The sequence below is a fragment of the Nerophis ophidion genome, linkage group LG05 (assembly GCF_033978795.1).
Source record: "Nerophis ophidion isolate RoL-2023_Sa linkage group LG05, RoL_Noph_v1.0, whole genome shotgun sequence".
NCBI classification, from domain to species: Eukaryota; Metazoa; Chordata; class Actinopteri; order Syngnathiformes; family Syngnathidae; genus Nerophis; species Nerophis ophidion.
The window spans coordinates 3339602-3359991 of record NC_084615.1 but is presented as its reverse complement, the minus strand read 5'-3'; the positions used below and the strand labels follow the sequence as shown (position 1 = coordinate 3359991).

At 50.5% G+C, this 20390-nt stretch overlaps 3 protein-coding genes across 3 annotated transcripts; all 3 read right to left on the bottom strand.

Moving 5' to 3' along the window:
* Positions 1–833: 833 nt before the first annotated feature.
* LOC133552433 (putative per-hexamer repeat protein 5) lies at positions 834–4661 on the bottom strand. Its single transcript, XM_061899624.1, has 3 exons — positions 2148–4661; positions 1553–2058; positions 834–1465 (listed from the first exon to the last, which is right to left on the bottom strand). Exon 3 carries the CDS (start codon positions 1368–1370, stop codon positions 834–836), a length of 537 nt encoding a protein of 178 aa, XP_061755608.1. The 5' UTR covers positions 1371–1465; positions 1553–2058; positions 2148–4661.
* On the bottom strand, positions 4329–11098 carry LOC133552432 (uncharacterized). Its single transcript, XM_061899623.1, has 5 exons — positions 8589–11098; positions 7994–8499; positions 7306–7906; positions 5004–5066; positions 4329–4608 (listed from the first exon to the last, which is right to left on the bottom strand). The coding sequence occupies exons 3-5, from the start codon at positions 7809–7811 to the stop codon at positions 4329–4331; spliced, it is 849 nt and encodes a 282-aa protein (XP_061755607.1). The 5' UTR covers positions 7812–7906; positions 7994–8499; positions 8589–11098.
* Positions 11099–13715: 2617 nt separating this feature from the next.
* Positions 13716–17541, bottom strand: LOC133552430 (putative per-hexamer repeat protein 5). Its single transcript, XM_061899622.1, has 3 exons — positions 15030–17541; positions 14435–14940; positions 13716–14347 (listed from the first exon to the last, which is right to left on the bottom strand). The coding sequence occupies exon 3, from the start codon at positions 14250–14252 to the stop codon at positions 13716–13718; it is 537 nt and encodes a 178-aa protein (XP_061755606.1). The 5' UTR covers positions 14253–14347; positions 14435–14940; positions 15030–17541.
* Positions 17542–20390: the final 2849 nt, after the last annotated feature.

Genomic DNA, 20390 nt, shown 5'->3' with positions numbered 1-20390 from the left:
GACGAAGATTATCATTTTGCGGACCGTCGTCAACAACCGCCTCGCAGGAGCTACGCGGAGGTGCTGCGTGGCTATCCTGCAGAGGAGGAGGACGAGCGGACGCGCCTCCGCAGCGACACGCGTCGCTACGACAACCGATCGCGTGAGAGACGTGACGTACGTGGTCGGGACTACCCCACACGCGACGCACGTCGCCGGGACTACCCTACACGCGACGCACGTCGCCGCGATTACCCCACACGCAACACACGCCGCCATGTTTACTCCACAAACAACACACGTCGCCAGGGCAACGCCTCTCGCGACAGGAGTAACAGCGGCCGGCGTGGCAAGCGTTATGGTGCCCCACGGTGGGAAAATCAACACAACACATTCCAAAAAAATAAAAACAATTTTGTCAGAGGATACAAACCTCAATATTTCCAACATCCTGCACATAATAGACCCCAAAAAAACAGGGTTAATTTCCGACCTGCACACTATGAGCCTCCCAATCCCAGGAGGACTTTTAGAGCAGACAAACCTGGATTTGGACGGGGTCAACGCCCGAATATAAACAGGAATGTAAACACAACACGTCCCACCAGGGAAATTCATCCTGACAATCAGGATAGTGATTTTAGCATCAAAGCTAAAATCATCTATAACATCATTAAAATAATACACCACCAAAATAATGTGGATAGAGATATCCAACCAAAAACTATTACTAATATGGAACTCACCTTGACGACCGGAATCAGGCCAGCGGTCACCAACCCTGATACAGAAGCCCTAATAAAAGACAATGCACACAATTGGGCACAAAAAACTGTACAAATACTAAGAGAACATTATAAAAAAGCGCTGCAGACGGAAATCAACAAATTGGGTACTTTTATTGGGCAAAATTGGAAGGAACCATTCCAGGTGGCCTCAGCTTGGACCAGGACACACCTGGGACGCAGGTTGACCACCGAGACACTGCGGCTGGCTGAGGGTCTGGTGATCTCCATCTGGGTGGACGTTCGTGGCGTGGACGAGGGGGGTAGTCCGTCACGATCCCAGCAGACGGGGTCACCAGTCCGCTTGGATCCTTCCAGCACCCGAGTGGTGATGGAGGTAGTGCAGCCGCCGCTGCCGCTGCCGCTGCCGCTGCCCCTGCCGGTTCCAACCCTGCACGCTCCTGTGCGAGCCACGGCGTCCACCATGACCGACCCTGTGGTCGGGGACTGGTCCCCTGTGGTGGAGCCGGTTCCGGGTCCTAGGGGACCGGTCACCCCGGTCCCCTTCCCGGTTTTGTCGCCTTCTTCTCTGGCTGCGGCACCATCCAGGCCCCAGAGAATGACACGACCCCAGGAGCCATGCAGCAGTCCTCCCGACAACTCCATTGTCGAGGCTCCCCTGGTCCCGCCACCCAGGCCGCATCCGCAGGTCGAGACCGAAGTCAGGGTCCCTCCTGCGGTCTCGGACGCGCCACCGCCACCTGGGGAACAAAATACATCAGTTGTAGTCCATGTGGCGGACAATGCACAGGGGACGTCTGGCCAACCAGACACTTCCAACTACTTACCTGAGCAGCCGGCGTCATCCCCTGAGGGGCCTCCAGGGTGGTCCCAGCTGCCCCCTGACACGCCCCCCAGTTGGTCTCAACTAGGTTCTGGCCTACCGGGACCATCCTCGCCGACTTCCTCCCTCCTGGACGCGCCCCTCCCGGACGCGCCTCTTCCGGACGTGCCCCTCGTGGACACTCCTCCTCCACGCACGCCGGTTCCCGAAGCGGGTCCAAGCTGGTCCCAATTTTTTTCGGGAATCCGGAAGGGGCCTAGAGCGGTCGCTTCGGCCTCTCAGCCGACAGAGGATACAGACACGACACAATTAGCCACACCTATCAGTCCGCGCAGGGGCCCCACTAGACACATCAGTACCACGCGCAAGTTGGTTGATTGGCACCTGTCTGTGGATAAGAAGGTCCTGGTGATTGGTGACTCCAATATTAGTCGTCTTCCACCTGTCCGTCTCCAGGACCTTCAGATGGACAGCTATCCAGGTGCCAACTTCCGCCACGCAGAGGCCATCCTAGAAAAAACAAAGATTAGTGTCGAAGTGGAAATGGTGGTGTTATCGTTCGGCCTCAATAACAAGGAACAAAACCCGAAGGCCACCACCTTTAAACAAATCCAAAGGGCCCTAAAGGTGGCCAAAACGGTGTTCCCGAACGCCGACATTTCCATCCCCATCATTAACTTCTCAGAAGCCCTGCCCCAGGAACATAAAGATAACCTCCACAAAATTAATACTTATATTCAAAAAAACTATAATTTCATTCCGGCACTCACCAGTGAGAAGTTTGCTACGGGGAGGGACAACCTTCACTGGACCGAGGAAACGGCCAAAAACATGCTGAAGCACTGGCTTCACCATTTAAACATGGCATCCCCAAAAACCCGACCTGTCGGGGGGGTGACACAAGCACAAACAACACCACCACAAACACAAACAAAAACATTGTAAATTTGGCAAAACATTTCACACTTACCTCCTCACAGCGCTCCCTCCTCAATAAAGGCCTCACGTTCGTCCCATCCACCAACCTTAGTCCTGAGTGGCACCACCAAATGAAGTTTGACTTACAAGAATACCACAGGGGTGTCAAACTCGCGGTGTTCTATGAAAAGCAAGGGTCCCTCGGTCCGCGACCTTTCACCGCCCGGTCCGAGTGGGAGCCCTCACCCGGTCTGCTACCTCCAGAGGTCCACACACTGGTCCTAGCGGACGAGCATCCATCGCTCCTATCGGGTTGCGCCCTCGCCATTACGCCCAACCTCACGCGTGACGAAACTGAGGCCCTTCAGAGTCTGAAAAATAACAATAACATTGTTATCAAACCGGCAGACAAAGGAAGCGCTGTGGTCATCTTTGACAGGTCTCAGTATGTCTGGGAGGGCACCAGACAACTGAACGACACCACCTACTACTCCCCGTTGGCCGCACCCATTTATCTTGACACAATCCCTATGGTGGAAAAAATCATTAAAAATTTATTAAATAAAAGATTCATCAATCATAAACAGTTTACTTACCTCCTGGGCGAATCGGATCCCCGTCCTCGTAGGTTTTATTTACTCCCCAAAATCCACAAGGAACCCCACAAATGGAGCCAGCCCCATGTCATACCCCCGGGCAGGCCCATAGTTTCCGACTGTGGGAGCGAAACCTACAGGACGGCAGAATTTATTGATTTTTATTTAACGCCACTTTCCATCAAACACAATAGTTATTTGAAAGACACATATGATTTTATAGAAAAAATTAAAAATCTGATCATTCCCCAAGAGGCCATTCTGTTCACAATTGATATAGACAGTTTATACACAAACATAGACATTGAACAGGGCATCCAAGCCGTAAAAAATATATTTGGCAAATATCGAGACATTAGCAGGCCGGACAAAGAACTCCTGCAGCTGCTCGACATAAATTTAAGGAGGAACGACTTCGAATTTAATGGGAAGTTCTTCCTCCAGATTAAAGGGACAGCCATGGGGAAGAAATTTGCCCCGGCATACGCCAATATTTTTATGGCGGAATGGGAGACCTCCGCCCTCGCAGCGTGCCCGATCAAGCCCCTGCATTACTTACGGTACCTCGATGATATCTGGGGGGTATGGGCCCACTCCGTAGAGGAGTTTGAGGTGTTCCGCCACACCCTCAATACTCACAACCCCAGTATCACTATCAAGTCCACCACCAGCCCCATGTCGGTGGATTTCTTGGACACCACCACATACAAAGGTCCAGACTTCCCCTCCACTCACAATCTGGACATAAAGGTTTATTTCAAACAGACTGACACCCACGCCCTCCTCCACAAGACCAGTTTCCACCCCCGACATACCTACGCGGGACTGGTCAAGTCCCAGCTGCTAAGATTCCACCGGATCTGCACCAGGCGGGAGGACTTCGTCACGGCCACGGGAGCCCTGTTCACGGCCCTGAGGAAGAGGGGATATTCGAGATCCTTCCTCAGGAGACAGTTCAGGTGCTTCTTGGACCCCAAGAAGCCTCCCCCTGGTGAGTCCATGATCCCCCTGATCACGACCTTCTCACCTGCGGCGGTACAGGTAGCTAGAAGAGTCAAACAAAACTTTAAAGACTTTGTGGATAATAGTGGCAGGCTCCAAAAACATTATTTGGTGTCAGCATACCGTAAGAATCCCAACCTGTGCGATCTGCTGGTCAGGGCTCGGGTCCCCTCCACGAGAGATCCTCCCCCGACTCGGAGCAGCGTCCCCTTCAGACACATCCCGTGGCTACTTAACCGCCACAACGGGAGGGTCTTCCGGCCCCTATGCAGGGGGGACGCACGCACAAAAAACTGCGTTTACGTCATCCGATGCCAGCGTTGCCACGCCCTGTATGTTGGGGAGACGGGAAACACCATCGCCACCCGTTTCCACCAACATAGACACAACATTACTCGACAGAAGAACACCACCACCCACCTGGTGCAACACTTCCTCCGGCACGGGTGGGCTTCTGTCCGGGTTTGTGTCATCCAGCACGACTCCAAATGGAGTGCAGGCCAACGGCGACACGCCGAACGCCTGTGGATGACCAAATTGGGCACTAGACATCCGGGGGGCCTCAATGAGGCGTGAGTGCGAGCCCGTTGGGCCATAGACGGACCGTGCACACCCCTCTTATATTCTTTTTTACACTCTTTTATCGCCCTTCCCCCACCCCTTACCCTAACCCTAACCACTCTCCTTTTTCACTCCTAAAACCTACCCATCTCTCTTTTCTTTACACCTAACACCTACCCATCTCTCCTTCTCTTTATACCTAACCCTAACTCCTAACTCTAACCCTAACCCCAACCCCAACCCCAACCCTAACCCGCCTGTGCCTCTGGTCCACACACGGCTCGCGCTCCGCCCATTGGGGACCCTCCTGGTTCCACCTCTCATCCGTACCAAAATATACACATCATTTCTGGTAATAATACTTACCTTACTACTTACCTGGGAATCCGGACGTCTCTGGCGTAGGGGATGCCCCGGAGGTCCTGGTCTTCCCACGAGTACCTGTAAAAAAACAACAACAAAATCAAAGAAAGAACATATGATAACAACATCAAAAATACTTACCTTTATTGTCATGTCTCTCACCTGGGGTAAACGGACGTTGTCCTTTACTCCAACGACTGCAAAAAGACACAGAAACAATACTAAAATACTTACCTTGGTTACAGGGTCATGGACCTAGCTACACGGACGTACCCGGCGCAGGGAGTGCTCCGGATGTCCGTGTACTCCAACGACCTGAAAAAATACCAAAAAAATACAAAAATACTTAAAATCTCCCAAAAAAATCAAAAAACCTAACAAAAACACAAAAAAATACTAAAAAACCTTTAAAAATTTCTCCAAAAAAATACTTTGGACTTGTTTGAACTCCGTTTGGAGTCACAATTACCGTTTTCCTCGGCTCAGTTTTATTGTGCTATTAATAGTGAATTTTCCTTATTTTTATCTTATTATTTCCTATTTTTGCCTATTTAATTTTATTTTATTTTATTTTATTTATTTATTCACTATTAATAATAATATAAAATACCATTCACATGGTCAATGCTGTCACTGGGTGCCAATTATTGCTGCATGGATGATTTTAGCTGAGCAGTTTGCATCGCTTAAAACTTTTCTGTTTATTTTTCGCCAGCTACGACTCCACCTCACTCTCAGCAGCCAATCAGCCTCAGTCTACAGCCAACCACCGAACGAGCAACATCGCTCTCATTGCACACTAGCCGACTTTTTCATTTCATATTCCATTTAGCAAGTCTCAGCCTGAAGAAGGCACATTCGTGCCGAAACGTTGCATTTATAAGACTTGCCATACATTATTTTTCACCTTTTTACTATCTTTCCTCTACCCTCCCTCTCTCTTTTTGTTTGTGGCCGTGCGGAACTTTTCCCACGAGGCGAAAAGTCCGCCGACAATTCGCTCTTTTACGTTCAGTTTTTACACCTTAATTATTTAATTTAATTTATTCCACTCCTTACCTTGGAGTCTTTTATCGTGCTGCATAGCACCGCCCTTAGTTGTTTATTTTCTTTATATTCTTTTTTCTTCGAAGAAGCTGGTCTTCTTCTTCTGTGGTTTTTTTCGAAAGACATCCGGTTTGCGCTGACGTGACGTCACTGACACGCGCCGGAGTCTTTCTATTTTATTTCTTTTCTATCAATTTATTTTTTCTTTCTACCTACCTACCTTCATTCCTATTATATTTTTATACACAAAATCCATTTTACATTAAATATCACTTTCGGTTGTCGTAAAATGGCGGCGTGGAACGACGAGGAATGGGTCCTCGTCCGTCCTCGCGGACGCAAACAGCGATCGCGGCGCGAGATCACCCCGCCCCCTCGTCCTCAACCTCAATACGGCCGCTATGATGACGAAGATTATCATTTTGCGGACCGTCGTCAACAACCGCCTCGCAGGAGCTACGCGGAGGTGCTGCGTGGCTATCCTGCAGAGGAGGAGGACGAGCGGACGCGCCTCCGCAGCGACACGCGTCGCTACGACAACCGATCGCGTGAGAGACGTGACGTACGTGGTCGGGACTACCCCACACGCGACGCACGTCGCCGGGACTACCCTACACGCGACGCACGTCGCCGCGATTACCCCACACGCAACACACGCCGCCATGTTTACTCCACAAACAACACACGTCGCCAGGGCAACGCCTCTCGCGACAGGAGTAACAGCGGCCGGCGTGGCAAGCGTTATGGTGCCCCACGGTGGGAAAATCAACACAACACATTCCAAAAAAATAAAAACAATTTTGTCAGAGGATACAAACCTCAATATTTCCAACATCCTGCACATAATAGACCCCAAAAAAACAGGGTTAATTTCCGACCTGCACACTATGAGCCTCCCAATCCCAGGAGGACTTTTAGAGCAGACAAACCTGGATTTGGACGGGGTCAACGCCCGAATATAAACAGGAATGTAAACACAACACGTCCCACCAGGGAAATTCATCCTGACAATCAGGATAGTGATTTTAGCATCAAAGCTAAAATCATCTATAACATCATTAAAATAATACACCACCAAAATAATGTGGATAGAGATATCCAACCAAAAACTATTACTAATATGGAACTCACCTTGACGACCGGAATCAGGCCAGCGGTCACCAACCCTGATACAGAAGCCCTAATAAAAGACAATGCACACAATTGGGCACAAAAAACTGTACAAATACTAAGAGAACATTATAAAAAAGCGCTGCAGACGGAAATCAACAAATTGGGTACTTTTATTGGGCAAAATTGGAAGGAACCATTCCAGGTGGCCTCAGCTTGGACCAGGACACACCTGGGACGCAGGTTGACCACCGAGACACTGCGGCTGGCTGAGGGTCTGGTGATCTCCATCTGTGTGGACGTTCGTGGCGTGGACGAGGGGGGTAGTCCGTCACGATCCCAGCAGACGGGGTCACCAGTCCGCTTGGATCCTTCCAGCACCCGAGTGGTGATGGAGGTAGTGCAGCCGCCGCTGCCGCTGCCGCTGCCGCTGCCCCTGCCGGTTCCAACCCTGCACGCTCCTGTGCGAGCCACGGCGTCCACCATGACCGACCCTGTGGTCGGGGACTGGTCCCCTGTGGTGGAGCCGGTTCCGGGTCCTAGGGGACCGGTCACCCCGGTCCCCTTCCCGGTTTTGTCGCCTTCTTCTCTGGCTGCGGCACCATCCAGGCCCCAGAGAATGACACGACCCCAGGAGCCATGCAGCAGTCCTCCCGACAACTCCATTGTCGAGGCTCCCCTGGTCCCGCCACCCAGGCCGCATCCGCAGGTCGAGACCGAAGTCAGGGTCCCTCCTGCGGTCTCGGACGCGCCACCGCCACCTGGGGAACAAAATACATCAGTTGTAGTCCATGTGGCGGACAATGCACAGGGGACGTCTGGCCAACCAGACACTTCCAACTACTTACCTGAGCAGCCGGCGTCATCCCCTGAGGGGCCTCCAGGGTGGTCCCAGCTGCCCCCTGACACGCCCCCCAGTTGGTCTCAACTAGGTTCTGGCCTACCGGGACCATCCTCGCCGACTTCCTCCCTCCTGGACGCGCCCCTCCCGGACGCGCCTCTTCCGGACGTGCCCCTCGTGGACACTCCTCCTCCACGCACGCCGGTTCCCGAAGCGGGTCCAAGCTGGTCCCAATTTTTTTCGGGAATCCGGAAGGGGCCTAGAGCGGTCGCTTCGGCCTCTCAGCCGACAGAGGATACAGACACGACACAATTAGCCACACCTATCAGTCCGCGCAGGGGCCCCACTAGACACATCAGTACCACGCGCAAGTTGGTTGATTGGCACCTGTCTGTGGATAAGAAGGTCCTGGTGATTGGTGACTCCAATATTAGTCGTCTTCCACCTGTCCGTCTCCAGGACCTTCAGATGGACAGCTATCCAGGTGCCAACTTCCGCCACGCAGAGGCCATCCTAGAAAAAACAAAGATTAGTGTCGAAGTGGAAATGGTGGTGTTATCGTTCGGCCTCAATAACAAGGAACAAAACCCGAAGGCCACCACCTTTAAACAAATCCAAAGGGCCCTAAAGGTGGCCAAAACGGTGTTCCCGAACGCCGACATTTCCATCCCCATCATTAACTTCTCAGAAGCCCTGCCCCAGGAACATAAAGATAACCTCCACAAAATTAATACTTATATTCAAAAAAACTATAATTTCATTCCGGCACTCACCAGTGAGAAGTTTGCTACGGGGAGGGACAACCTTCACTGGACCGAGGAAACGGCCAAAAACATGCTGAAGCACTGGCTTCACCATTTAAACATGGCATCCCCAAAAACCCGACCTGTCGGGGGGGTGACACAAGCACAAACAACACCACCACAAACACAAACAAAAACATTGTAAATTTGGCAAAACATTTCACACTTACCTCCTCACAGCGCTCCCTCCTCAATAAAGGCCTCACGTTCGTCCCATCCACCAACCTTAGTCCTGAGTGGCACCACCAAATGAAGTTTGACTTACAAGAATACCACAGGGGTGTCAAACTCGCGGTGTTCTATGAAAAGCAAGGGTCCCTCGGTCCGCGACCTTTCACCGCCCGGTCCGAGTGGGAGCCCTCACCCGGTCTGCTACCTCCAGAGGTCCACACACTGGTCCTAGCGGACGAGCATCCATCGCTCCTATCGGGTTGCGCCCTCGCCATTACGCCCAACCTCACGCGTGACGAAACTGAGGCCCTTCAGAGTCTGAAAAATAACAATAACATTGTTATCAAACCGGCAGACAAAGGAAGCGCTGTGGTCATCTTTGACAGGTCTCAGTATGTCTGGGAGGGCACCAGACAACTGAACGACACCACCTACTACTCCCCGTTGGCCGCACCCATTTATCTTGACACAATCCCTATGGTGGAAAAAATCATTAAAAATTTATTAAATAAAAGATTCATCAATCATAAACAGTTTACTTACCTCCTGGGCGAATCGGATCCCCGTCCTCGTAGGTTTTATTTACTCCCCAAAATCCACAAGGAACCCCACAAATGGAGCCAGCCCCATGTCATACCCCCGGGCAGGCCCATAGTTTCCGACTGTGGGAGCGAAACCTACAGGACGGCAGAATTTATTGATTTTTATTTAACGCCACTTTCCATCAAACACAATAGTTATTTGAAAGACACATATGATTTTATAGAAAAAATTAAAAATCTGATCATTCCCCAAGAGGCCATTCTGTTCACAATTGATATAGACAGTTTATACACAAACATAGACATTGAACAGGGCATCCAAGCCGTAAAAAATATATTTGGCAAATATCGAGACATTAGCAGGCCGGACAAAGAACTCCTGCAGCTGCTCGACATAAATTTAAGGAGGAACGACTTCGAATTTAATGGGAAGTTCTTCCTCCAGATTAAAGGGACAGCCATGGGGAAGAAATTTGCCCCGGCATACGCCAATATTTTTATGGCGGAATGGGAGACCTCCGCCCTCGCAGCGTGCCCGATCAAGCCCCTGCATTACTCACGGTACCTCGATGATATCTGGGGGGTATGGGCCCACTCCGTAGAGGAGTTTGAGGTGTTCCGCCACACCCTCAATACTCACAACCCCAGTATCACTATCAAGTCCACCACCAGCCCCATGTCGGTGGATTTCTTGGACACCACCACATACAAAGGTCCAGACTTCCCCTCCACTCACAATCTGGACATAAAGGTTTATTTCAAACAGACTGACACCCACGCCCTCCTCCACAAGACCAGTTTCCACCCCCGACATACCTACGCGGGACTGGTCAAGTCCCAGCTGCTAAGATTCCACCGGATCTGCACCAGGCGGGAGGACTTCGTCACGGCCACGGGAGCCCTGTTCACGGCCCTGAGGAAGAGGGGATATTCGAGATCCTTCCTCAGGAGACAGTTCAGGTGCTTCTTGGACCCCAAGAAGCCTCCCCCTGGTGAGTCCATGATCCCCCTGATCACGACCTTCTCACCTGCGGCGGTACAGGTAGCTAGAAGAGTCAAACAAAACTTTAAAGACTTTGTGGATAATAGTGGCAGGCTCCAAAAACATTATTTGGTGTCAGCATACCGTAAGAATCCCAACCTGTGCGATCTGCTGGTCAGGGCTCGGGTCCCCTCCACGAGAGATCCTCCCCCGACTCGGAGCAGCGTCCCCTTCAGACACATCCCGTGGCTACTTAACCGCCACAACGGGAGGGTCTTCCGGCCCCTATGCAGGGGGGACGCACGCACAAAAAACTGCGTTTACGTCATCCGATGCCAGCGTTGCCACGCCCTGTATGTTGGGGAGACGGGAAACACCATCGCCACCCGTTTCCACCAACATAGACACAACATTACTCGACAGAAGAACACCACCACCCACCTGGTGCAACACTTCCTCCGGCACGGGTGGGCTTCTGTCCGGGTTTGTGTCATCCAGCACGACTCCAAATGGAGTGCAGGCCAACGGCGACACGCCGAACGCCTGTGGATGACCAAATTGGGCACTAGACATCCGGGGGGCCTCAATGAGGCGTGAGTGCGAGCCCGTTGGGCCATAGACGGACCGTGCACACCCCTCTTATATTCTTTTTTACACTCTTTTATCGCCCTTCCCCCACCCCTTACCCTAACCCTAACCACTCTCCTTTTTCACTCCTAAAACCTACCCATCTCTCTTTTCTTTACACCTAACACCTACCCATCTCTCCTTCTCTTTATACCTAACCCTAACTCCTAACTCTAACCCTAACCCCAACCCCAACCCCAACCCTAACCCGCCTGTGCCTCTGGTCCACACACGGCTCGCGCTCCGCCCATTGGGGACCCTCCTGGTTCCACCTCTCATCCGTACCAAAATATACACATCATTTCTGGTAATAATACTTACCTTACTACTTACCTGGGAATCCGGACGTCTCTGGCGTAGGGGATGCCCCGGAGGTCCTGGTCTTCCCACGAGTACCTGTAAAAAAACAACAACAAAATCAAAGAAAGAACATATGATAACAACATCAAAAATACTTACCTTTATTGTCATGTCTCTCACCTGGGGTAAACGGACGTTGTCCTTTACTCCAACGACTGCAAAAAGACACAGAAACAATACTAAAATACTTACCTTGGTTACAGGGTCATGGACCTAGCTACACGGACGTACCCGGCGCAGGGAGTGCTCCGGATGTCCGTGTACTCCAACGACCTGAAAAAATACCAAAAAAATACAAAAATACTTAAAATCTCCCAAAAAAATCAAAAAACCTAACAAAAACACAAAAAAATACTAAAAAACCTTTAAAAATTTCTCCAAAAAAATACTTTGGACTTGTTTGAACTCCGTTTGGAGTCACAATTACCGTTTTCCTCGGCTCAGTTTTATTGTGCTATTAATAGTGAATTTTCCTTATTTTTATCTTATTATTTCCTATTTTTGCCTATTTAATTTTATTTTATTTTATTTTATTTATTTATTCACTATTAATAATAATATAAAATACCATTCACATGGTCAATGCTGTCACTGGGTGCCAATTATTGCTGCATGGATGATTTTAGCTGAGCAGTTTGCATCGCTTAAAACTTTTCTGTTTATTTTTCGCCAGCTACGACTCCACCTCACTCTCAGCAGCCAATCAGCCTCAGTCTACAGCCAACCACCGAACGAGCAACATCGCTCTCATTGCACACTAGCCGACTTTTTCATTTCATATTCCATTTAGCAAGTCTCAGCCTGAAGAAGGCACATTCGTGCCGAAACGTTGCATTTATAAGACTTGCCATACATTATTTTTCACCTTTTTACTATCTTTCCTCTACCCTCCCTCTCTCTTTTTGTTTGTGGCCGTGCGGAACTTTTCCCACGAGGCGAAAAGTCCGCCGACAATTCGCTCTTTTACGTTCAGTTTTTACACCTTAATTATTTAATTTAATTTATTCCACTCCTTACCTTGGAGTCTTTTATCGTGCTGCATAGCACCGCCCTTAGTTGTTTATTTTCTTTATATTCTTTTTTCTTCGAAGAAGCTGGTCTTCTTCTTCTGTGGTTTTTTTCGAAAGACATCCGGTTTGCGCTGACGTGACGTCACTGACACGCGCCGGAGTCTTTCTATTTTATTTCTTTTCTATCAATTTATTTTTTCTTTCTACCTACCTACCTTCATTCCTATTATATTTTTATACACAAAATCCATTTTACATTAAATATCACTTTCGGTTGTCGTAAAATGGCGGCGTGGAACGACGAGGAATGGGTCCTCGTCCGTCCTCGCGGACGCAAACAGCGATCGCGGCGCGAGATCACCCCGCCCCCTCGTCCTCAACCTCAATACGGCCGCTATGATGACGAAGATTATCATTTTGCGGACCGTCGTCAACAACCGCCTCGCAGGAGCTACGCGGAGGTGCTGCGTGGCTATCCTGCAGAGGAGGAGGACGAGCGGACGCGCCTCCGCAGCGACACGCGTCGCTACGACAACCGATCGCGTGAGAGACGTGACGTACGTGGTCGGGACTACCCCACACGCGACGCACGTCGCCGGGACTACCCTACACGCGACGCACGTCGCCGCGATTACCCCACACGCAACACACGCCGCCATGTTTACTCCACAAACAACACACGTCGCCAGGGCAACGCCTCTCGCGACAGGAGTAACAGCGGCCGGCGTGGCAAGCGTTATGGTGCCCCACGGTGGGAAAATCAACACAACACATTCCAAAAAAATAAAAACAATTTTGTCAGAGGATACAAACCTCAATATTTCCAACATCCTGCACATAATAGACCCCAAAAAAACAGGGTTAATTTCCGACCTGCACACTATGAGCCTCCCAATCCCAGGAGGACTTTTAGAGCAGACAAACCTGGATTTGGACGGGGTCAACGCCCGAATATAAACAGGAATGTAAACACAACACGTCCCACCAGGGAAATTCATCCTGACAATCAGGATAGTGATTTTAGCATCAAAGCTAAAATCATCTATAACATCATTAAAATAATACACCACCAAAATAATGTGGATAGAGATATCCAACCAAAAACTATTACTAATATGGAACTCACCTTGACGACCGGAATCAGGCCAGCGGTCACCAACCCTGATACAGAAGCCCTAATAAAAGACAATGCACACAATTGGGCACAAAAAACTGTACAAATACTAAGAGAACATTATAAAAAAGCGCTGCAGACGGAAATCAACAAATTGGGTACTTTTATTGGGCAAAATTGGAAGGAACCATTCCAGGTGGCCTCAGCTTGGACCAGGACACACCTGGGACGCAGGTTGACCACCGAGACACTGCGGCTGGCTGAGGGTCTGGTGATCTCCATCTGTGTGGACGTTCGTGGCGTGGACGAGGGGGGTAGTCCGTCACGATCCCAGCAGACGGGGTCACCAGTCCGCTTGGATCCTTCCAGCACCCGAGTGGTGATGGAGGTAGTGCAGCCGCCGCTGCCGCTGCCGCTGCCGCTGCCCCTGCCGGTTCCAACCCTGCACGCTCCTGTGCGAGCCACGGCGTCCACCATGACCGACCCTGTGGTCGGGGACTGGTCCCCTGTGGTGGAGCCGGTTCCGGGTCCTAGGGGACCGGTCACCCCGGTCCCCTTCCCGGTTTTGTCGCCTTCTTCTCTGGCTGCGGCACCATCCAGGCCCCAGAGAATGACACGACCCCAGGAGCCATGCAGCAGTCCTCCCGACAACTCCATTGTCGAGGCTCCCCTGGTCCCGCCACCCAGGCCGCATCCGCAGGTCGAGACCGAAGTCAGGGTCCCTCCTGCGGTCTCGGACGCGCCACCGCCACCTGGGGAACAAAATACATCAGTTGTAGTCCATGTGGCGGACAATGCACAGGGGACGTCTGGCCAACCAGACACTTCCAACTACTTACCTGAGCAGCCGGCGTCATCCCCTGAGGGGCCTCCAGGGTGGTCCCAGCTGCCCCCTGACACGCCCCCCAGTTGGTCTCAACTAGGTTCTGGCCTACCGGGACCATCCTCGCCGACTTCCTCCCTCCTGGACGCGCCCCTCCCGGACGCGCCTCTTCCGGACGTGCCCCTCGTGGACACTCCTCCTCCACGCACGCCGGTTCCCGAAGCGGGTCCAAGCTGGTCCCAATTTTTTTCGGGAATCCGGAAGGGGCCTAGAGCGGTCGCTTCGGCCTCTCAGCCGACAGAGGATACAGACACGACACAATTAGCCACACCTATCAGTCCGCGCAGGGGCCCCACTAGACACATCAGTACCACGCGCAAGTTGGTTGATTGGCACCTGTCTGTGGATAAGAAGGTCCTGGTGATTGGTGACTCCAATATTAGTCGTCTTCCACCTGTCCGTCTCCAGGACCTTCAGATGGACAGCTATCCAGGTGCCAACTTCCGCCACGCAGAGGCCATCCTAGAAAAAACAAAGATTAGTGTCGAAGTGGAAATGGTGGTGTTATCGTTCGGCCTCAATAACAAGGAACAAAACCCGAAGGCCACCACCTTTAAACAAATCCAAAGGGCCCTAAAGGTGGCCAAAACGGTGTTCCCGAACGCCGACATTTCCATCCCCATCATTAACTTCTCAGAAGCCCTGCCCCAGGAACATAAAGATAACCTCCACAAAATTAATACTTATATTCAAAAAAACTATAATTTCATTCCGGCACTCACCAGTGAGAAGTTTGCTACGGGGAGGGACAACCTTCACTGGACCGAGGAAACGGCCAAAAACATGCTGAAGCACTGGCTTCACCATTTAAACATGGCATCCCCAAAAACCCGACCTGTCGGGGGGGTGACACAAGCACAAACAACACCACCACAAACACAAACAAAAACATTGTAAATTTGGCAAAACATTTCACACTTACCTCCTCACAGCGCTCCCTCCTCAATAAAGGCCTCACGTTCGTCCCATCCACCAACCTTAGTCCTGAGTGGCACCACCAAATGAAGTTTGACTTACAAGAATACCACAGGGGTGTCAAACTCGCGGTGTTCTATGAAAAGCAAGGGTCCCTCGGTCCGCGACCTTTCACCGCCCGGTCCGAGTGGGAGCCCTCACCCGGTCTGCTACCTCCAGAGGTCCACACACTGGTCCTAGCGGACGAGCATCCATCGCTCCTATCGGGTTGCGCCCTCGCCATTACGCCCAACCTCACGCGTGACGAAACTGAGGCCCTTCAGAGTCTGAAAAATAACAATAACATTGTTATCAAACCGGCAGACAAAGGAAGCGCTGTGGTCATCTTTGACAGGTCTCAGTATGTCTGGGAGGGCACCAGACAACTGAACGACACCACCTACTACTCCCCGTTGGCCGCACCCATTTATCTTGACACAATCCCTATGGTGGAAAAAATCATTAAAAATTTATTAAATAAAAGATTCATCAATCATAAACAGTTTACTTACCTCCTGGGCGAATCGGATCCCCGTCCTCGTAGGTTTTATTTACTCCCCAAAATCCACAAGGAACCCCACAAATGGAGCCAGCCCCATGTCATACCCCCGGGCAGGCCCATAGTTTCCGACTGTGGGAGCGAAACCTACAGGACGGCAGAATTTATTGATTTTTATTTAACGCCACTTTCCATCAAACACAATAGTTATTTGAAAGACACATATGATTTTATAGAAAAAATTAAAAATCTGATCATTCCCCAAGAGGCCATTCTGTTCACAATTGATATAGACAGTTTATACACAAACATAGACATTGAACAGGGCATCCAAGCCGTAAAAAATATATTTGGCAAATATCGAGACATTAGCAGGCCGGACAAAGAACTCCTGCAGCTGCTCGACATAAATTTAAGGAGGAACGACTTCGAATTTAATGGGAAGTTCTTCCTCCAGATTAAAGGGACAGCCATGGGGAAGAAATTTGCCCCGGCATACGCCAATATTTTTATGGCGGAATGGGAGACCTCCGCCCTCGCAGCGTGCCCGATCAAGCCCCTGCATTACTTACGGTACCTCGATGATATCTGGGGGGTATGGGCCCACTCCGTAGAGGAGTTTGAGGTGTTCCGCCACACCCTCAATACTCACAACCCCAGTATCACTATCAAGTCCACCACCAGCCCCATGTCGGTGGATTTCTTGGACACCACCACATACAAAGGTCCAGACTTCCCCTCCACTCACAATCTGGACATAAAGGTTTATTTCAAACAGACTGACACCCACGCCCTCCTCCACAAGACCAGTTTCCACCCCCGACATACCTACGCGGGACTGGTCAAGTCCCAGCTGCTAAGATTCCACCGGATCTGCACCAGGCGGGAGGACTTCGTCACGGCCACGGGAGCCCTGTTCACGGCCCTGAGGAAGAGGGGATATTCGAGATCCTTCCTCAGGAGACAGTTCAGGTGCTTCTTGGACCCCAAGAAGCCTCCCCCTGGTGAGTCCATGATCCCCCTGATCACGACCTTCTCACCTGCGGCGGTACAGGTAGCTAGAAGAGTCAAACAAAACTTTAAAGACTTTGTGGATAATAGTGGCAGGCTCCAAAAACATTATTTGGTGTCAGCATACCGTAAGAATCCCAACCTGTGCGATCTGCTGGTCAGGGCTCGGGTCCCCTCCACGAGAGATCCTCCCCCGACTCGGAGCAGCGTCCCCTTCAGACACATCCCGTGGCTACTTAACCGCCACAACGGGAGGGTCTTCCGGCCCCTATGCAGGGGGGACGCACGCACAAAAAACTGCGTTTACGTCATCCGATGCCAGCGTTGCCACGCCCTGTATGTTGGGGAGACGGGAAACACCATCGCCACCCGTTTCCACCAACATAGACACAACATTACTCGACAGAAGAACACCACCACCCACCTGGTGCAACACTTCCTCCGGCACGGGTGGGCTTCTGTCCGGGTTTGTGTCATCCAGCACGACTCCAAATGGAGTGCAGGCCAACGGCGACACGCCGAACGCCTGTGGATGACCAAATTGGGCACTAGACATCCGGGGGGCCTCAATGAGGCGTGAGTGCGAGCCCGTTGGGCCATAGACGGACCGTGCACACCCCTCTTATATTCTTTTTTACACTCTTTTATCGCCCTTCCCCCACCCCTTACCCTAACCCTAACCACTCTCCTTTTTCACTCCTAAAACCTACCCATCTCTCTTTTCTTTACACCTAACACCTACCCATCTCTCCTTCTCTTTATACCTAACCCTAACTCCTAACTCTAACCCTAACCCCAACCCCAACCCCAACCCTAACCCTAACCCTAACCCTAACCCTAACCCTAACCCTAACCCTAACCCTAACCCTAACCCTAACCCTAACCCTAACCCTATACAAAAATACTTAAAATCTTCAAAAAAATCAAAAAACCTAACAAAAATACAAAAAAATACTAAAAAACCTATAAAATTTCTCCAAAAAAATCTTTTGGACTTGTTTGAACTCCATTTGGAGTCACAATTACTGTTTTTCTCGGCTCAGTTTTATTGTGCAAATTAATAGTGAATTTTCTTTATTTTCATCTTATTATTTCCTATTTTTGCCTATTTAATTTTATTTTATTCTATTTCTTTATTCACTATTAATTATAATAAGAAAATTAACCATATACATGGTCAATGCTGTCACTGGGTGCCAATTATTGCTGCATGGATGATTTTAGCTGAGCAGTTTGCATCGCTTAAAACTTTTCTGTTTATTTTTCGCCAGCTACGACTCCACCTTACTCTCAGCAGCCAATCAGCCTCAGTCTACAGCCAACCATCGAACGAGCAACATCTCTCTCATTGCACACTAGCCGACGCTTTTATTTCCTATTTTACATTCAGACAAGTCTCAGCCTGAAGAAGGCACATTCGTGCCGAAACGTTGCATTATTAGAGACTTGCAATTTATTAGCTTTTCACCTTTTTCACTACTTTCTCTACCTTTCCACCTTTCTCTCTTTTTTGCCGTGCGGAACTCTTCCCACGAGGCGAAAAGTCTTTCGACGATTCGCTAATTTACGTTCAGTTTATACTCTTGAATTATTTATTTTATTTAATTTATTAAACTCCTTACCTGGGAGTATTCCATCGTTCTTCATAGAACCGCCCTTAGTTGTTTATTTTCTTTATATTATTATTTTTCCTTCGAAGAAGCTGGTCTTCTTCTTCTGTGGTTTTTTTCGAAGGACATCCGGTTTGCGCTGACGTGACGTCACTTAAGCGCGCCGGAGTCTTTCCATTTTATTTCTTTCCTATTAATTTATTTTTTCTTTCTACCTACTTACCTGCATTTCTACCTTATTTTTACACATAACACTTATTTTATATTAAATAATACTTACGGTTGCCGTAAAATGGCGGCGTGGCATGACGAGGAATGGGTCCTCGTCCGTCCTCGCGGACGTAAACAGCGATCGCGGCGTGAGATGACCCCGCCCCCTCGTCCTCAACCACAATACGGCCGCTATGATGATGATCATCATCATTTTGCGGACTGTTGTCAACAACCGCCTCGTAGGAGCTACGCGGAGGTGCTGCGTGGCTGTCCTGCAGAGGAGGAGGACGAGCGGGTGCGCCTCCGCAGCGACACGCGTCGCTACGGCAACCGATCACGTGAGAGACGTGACGTACGCCGTCAGGACTACCCCACACGCGACGCACGTCGCCGGGACTATCCTACGCGCGACGTACGACGCCGTGATTATCCAACACGCTACACACGCCGCCGTGATTACTCCACCAACAACACACGCCGCCGGGACTACCCCTCACGTGACACACGTCGCCAGGGCAACGTCTCGCGCGACAGGAATAACAACGGCGCGCGTGGCAAGCGTTACGGTGCCCCATGGTGGGAAAATTCTCGCACTGCACACCAAAAAAATAAAAACAATAACAATAATTTTTCCAGAGGCTTCAAACCTCAATATTTCCAAAACCCTGCACACAATCGGCCCCAAAATAACAGGGTAAATTTCAGACCTGCACACTATGAGCCTCCCAATCCCAGGAGGACTTACAGGACTGACAAACCTGGTTTTGGACGGGGTCAACGCCCCAACATTACCAGGAATGTTGACACTAACCGCCCCCCCAGGGATATTCCCCCTGACAACCAGGATGTCGATTTTAGCCTCAAAGCTAAAATTATTTATAACATTATCAAAATTGTGCACCATCAAAATAATGTTAATAAAGACATCCAACCACAAACCATTACCAATATGGAACTCACCTTAACGACCGGAATCAGGCCAGCGGTCACCAACCCGGACACAGAATCCTTAATTAAAAACAACGCACATAATTGGGCACAAACAACAGTTAAAATACTCAGAGATCATTACAATAAAGCGCTGCAAACTGAAATTAGTAAATTGAGTGTCTTTATTGGACAAAACTGGCAGGACCCGTTCCAGGTGGCCTCGGCGTGGGCCAAGACACACCTGGGACGCAGATTGACTGCCGAGACACTTCGGCTCGCCGAGGGTCTGGTGATCTCGATCTGTGTCGACGCTCGTGCCGGGGACGAGGGGGGTAGTCCCGCACGATCGCAGCAGACGGGGTCACCAGTCCGCTTGGATCCGTCCAGCACCCGAATGGTGGTGGATGCAGTGCACCCCCCGGTGCAACCCTCGCGGACCCTGCCGGTTCCAACCCAGCACGCTCCTGCACGCGCCACGGTCTCCACCATGACCGACCCTATGGGCGGAGATTGGTCCCCGGTGGTGGAACAGGTTCCGGGTCCTCGGGGACAGGTCACCCCGGTCCCCTTCCCGGCGTTGTCACCTTCCTCTCTGGCTGCAGCACCATCCAGGCCCCAGAGAGCGACACGCCCCCTGGAGCCCAGTAGTAGTCCTCCTGACTACTCCATTGCTCAGGCTCCTCTGGTCCCGCCAC

What these genes read in the sequence shown, in the direction of transcription:
- LOC133552433 (XM_061899624.1), bottom strand. Translation starts at nt 1,370, where the DNA reads ATGGAGTTGTCGGGAGGACTGCTGCATGGCTCCTGGGGTCGTGTCATT.
- LOC133552432 (XM_061899623.1), bottom strand. Translation starts at nt 7,811, where the DNA reads ATGGAGTTGTCGGGAGGACTGCTGCATGGCTCCTGGGGTCGTGTCATT. An exon ending in CCAATAAAAGTACCCAATTT is followed by an intron (nt 5,067 to 7,305) that starts GTTGATTTCCGT and finishes GTTTTTTTACAG; the next exon opens with GTACTCGTGGGAAGACCAGG. An exon ending in AGAGACGTCCGGATTCCCAG is followed by an intron (nt 4,609 to 5,003) that starts GTAAGTAGTAAG and finishes CCGGATGTCTAG; the next exon opens with TGCCCAATTTGGTCATCCAC.
- LOC133552430 (XM_061899622.1), bottom strand. Translation starts at nt 14,252, where the DNA reads ATGGAGTTGTCGGGAGGACTGCTGCATGGCTCCTGGGGTCGTGTCATT.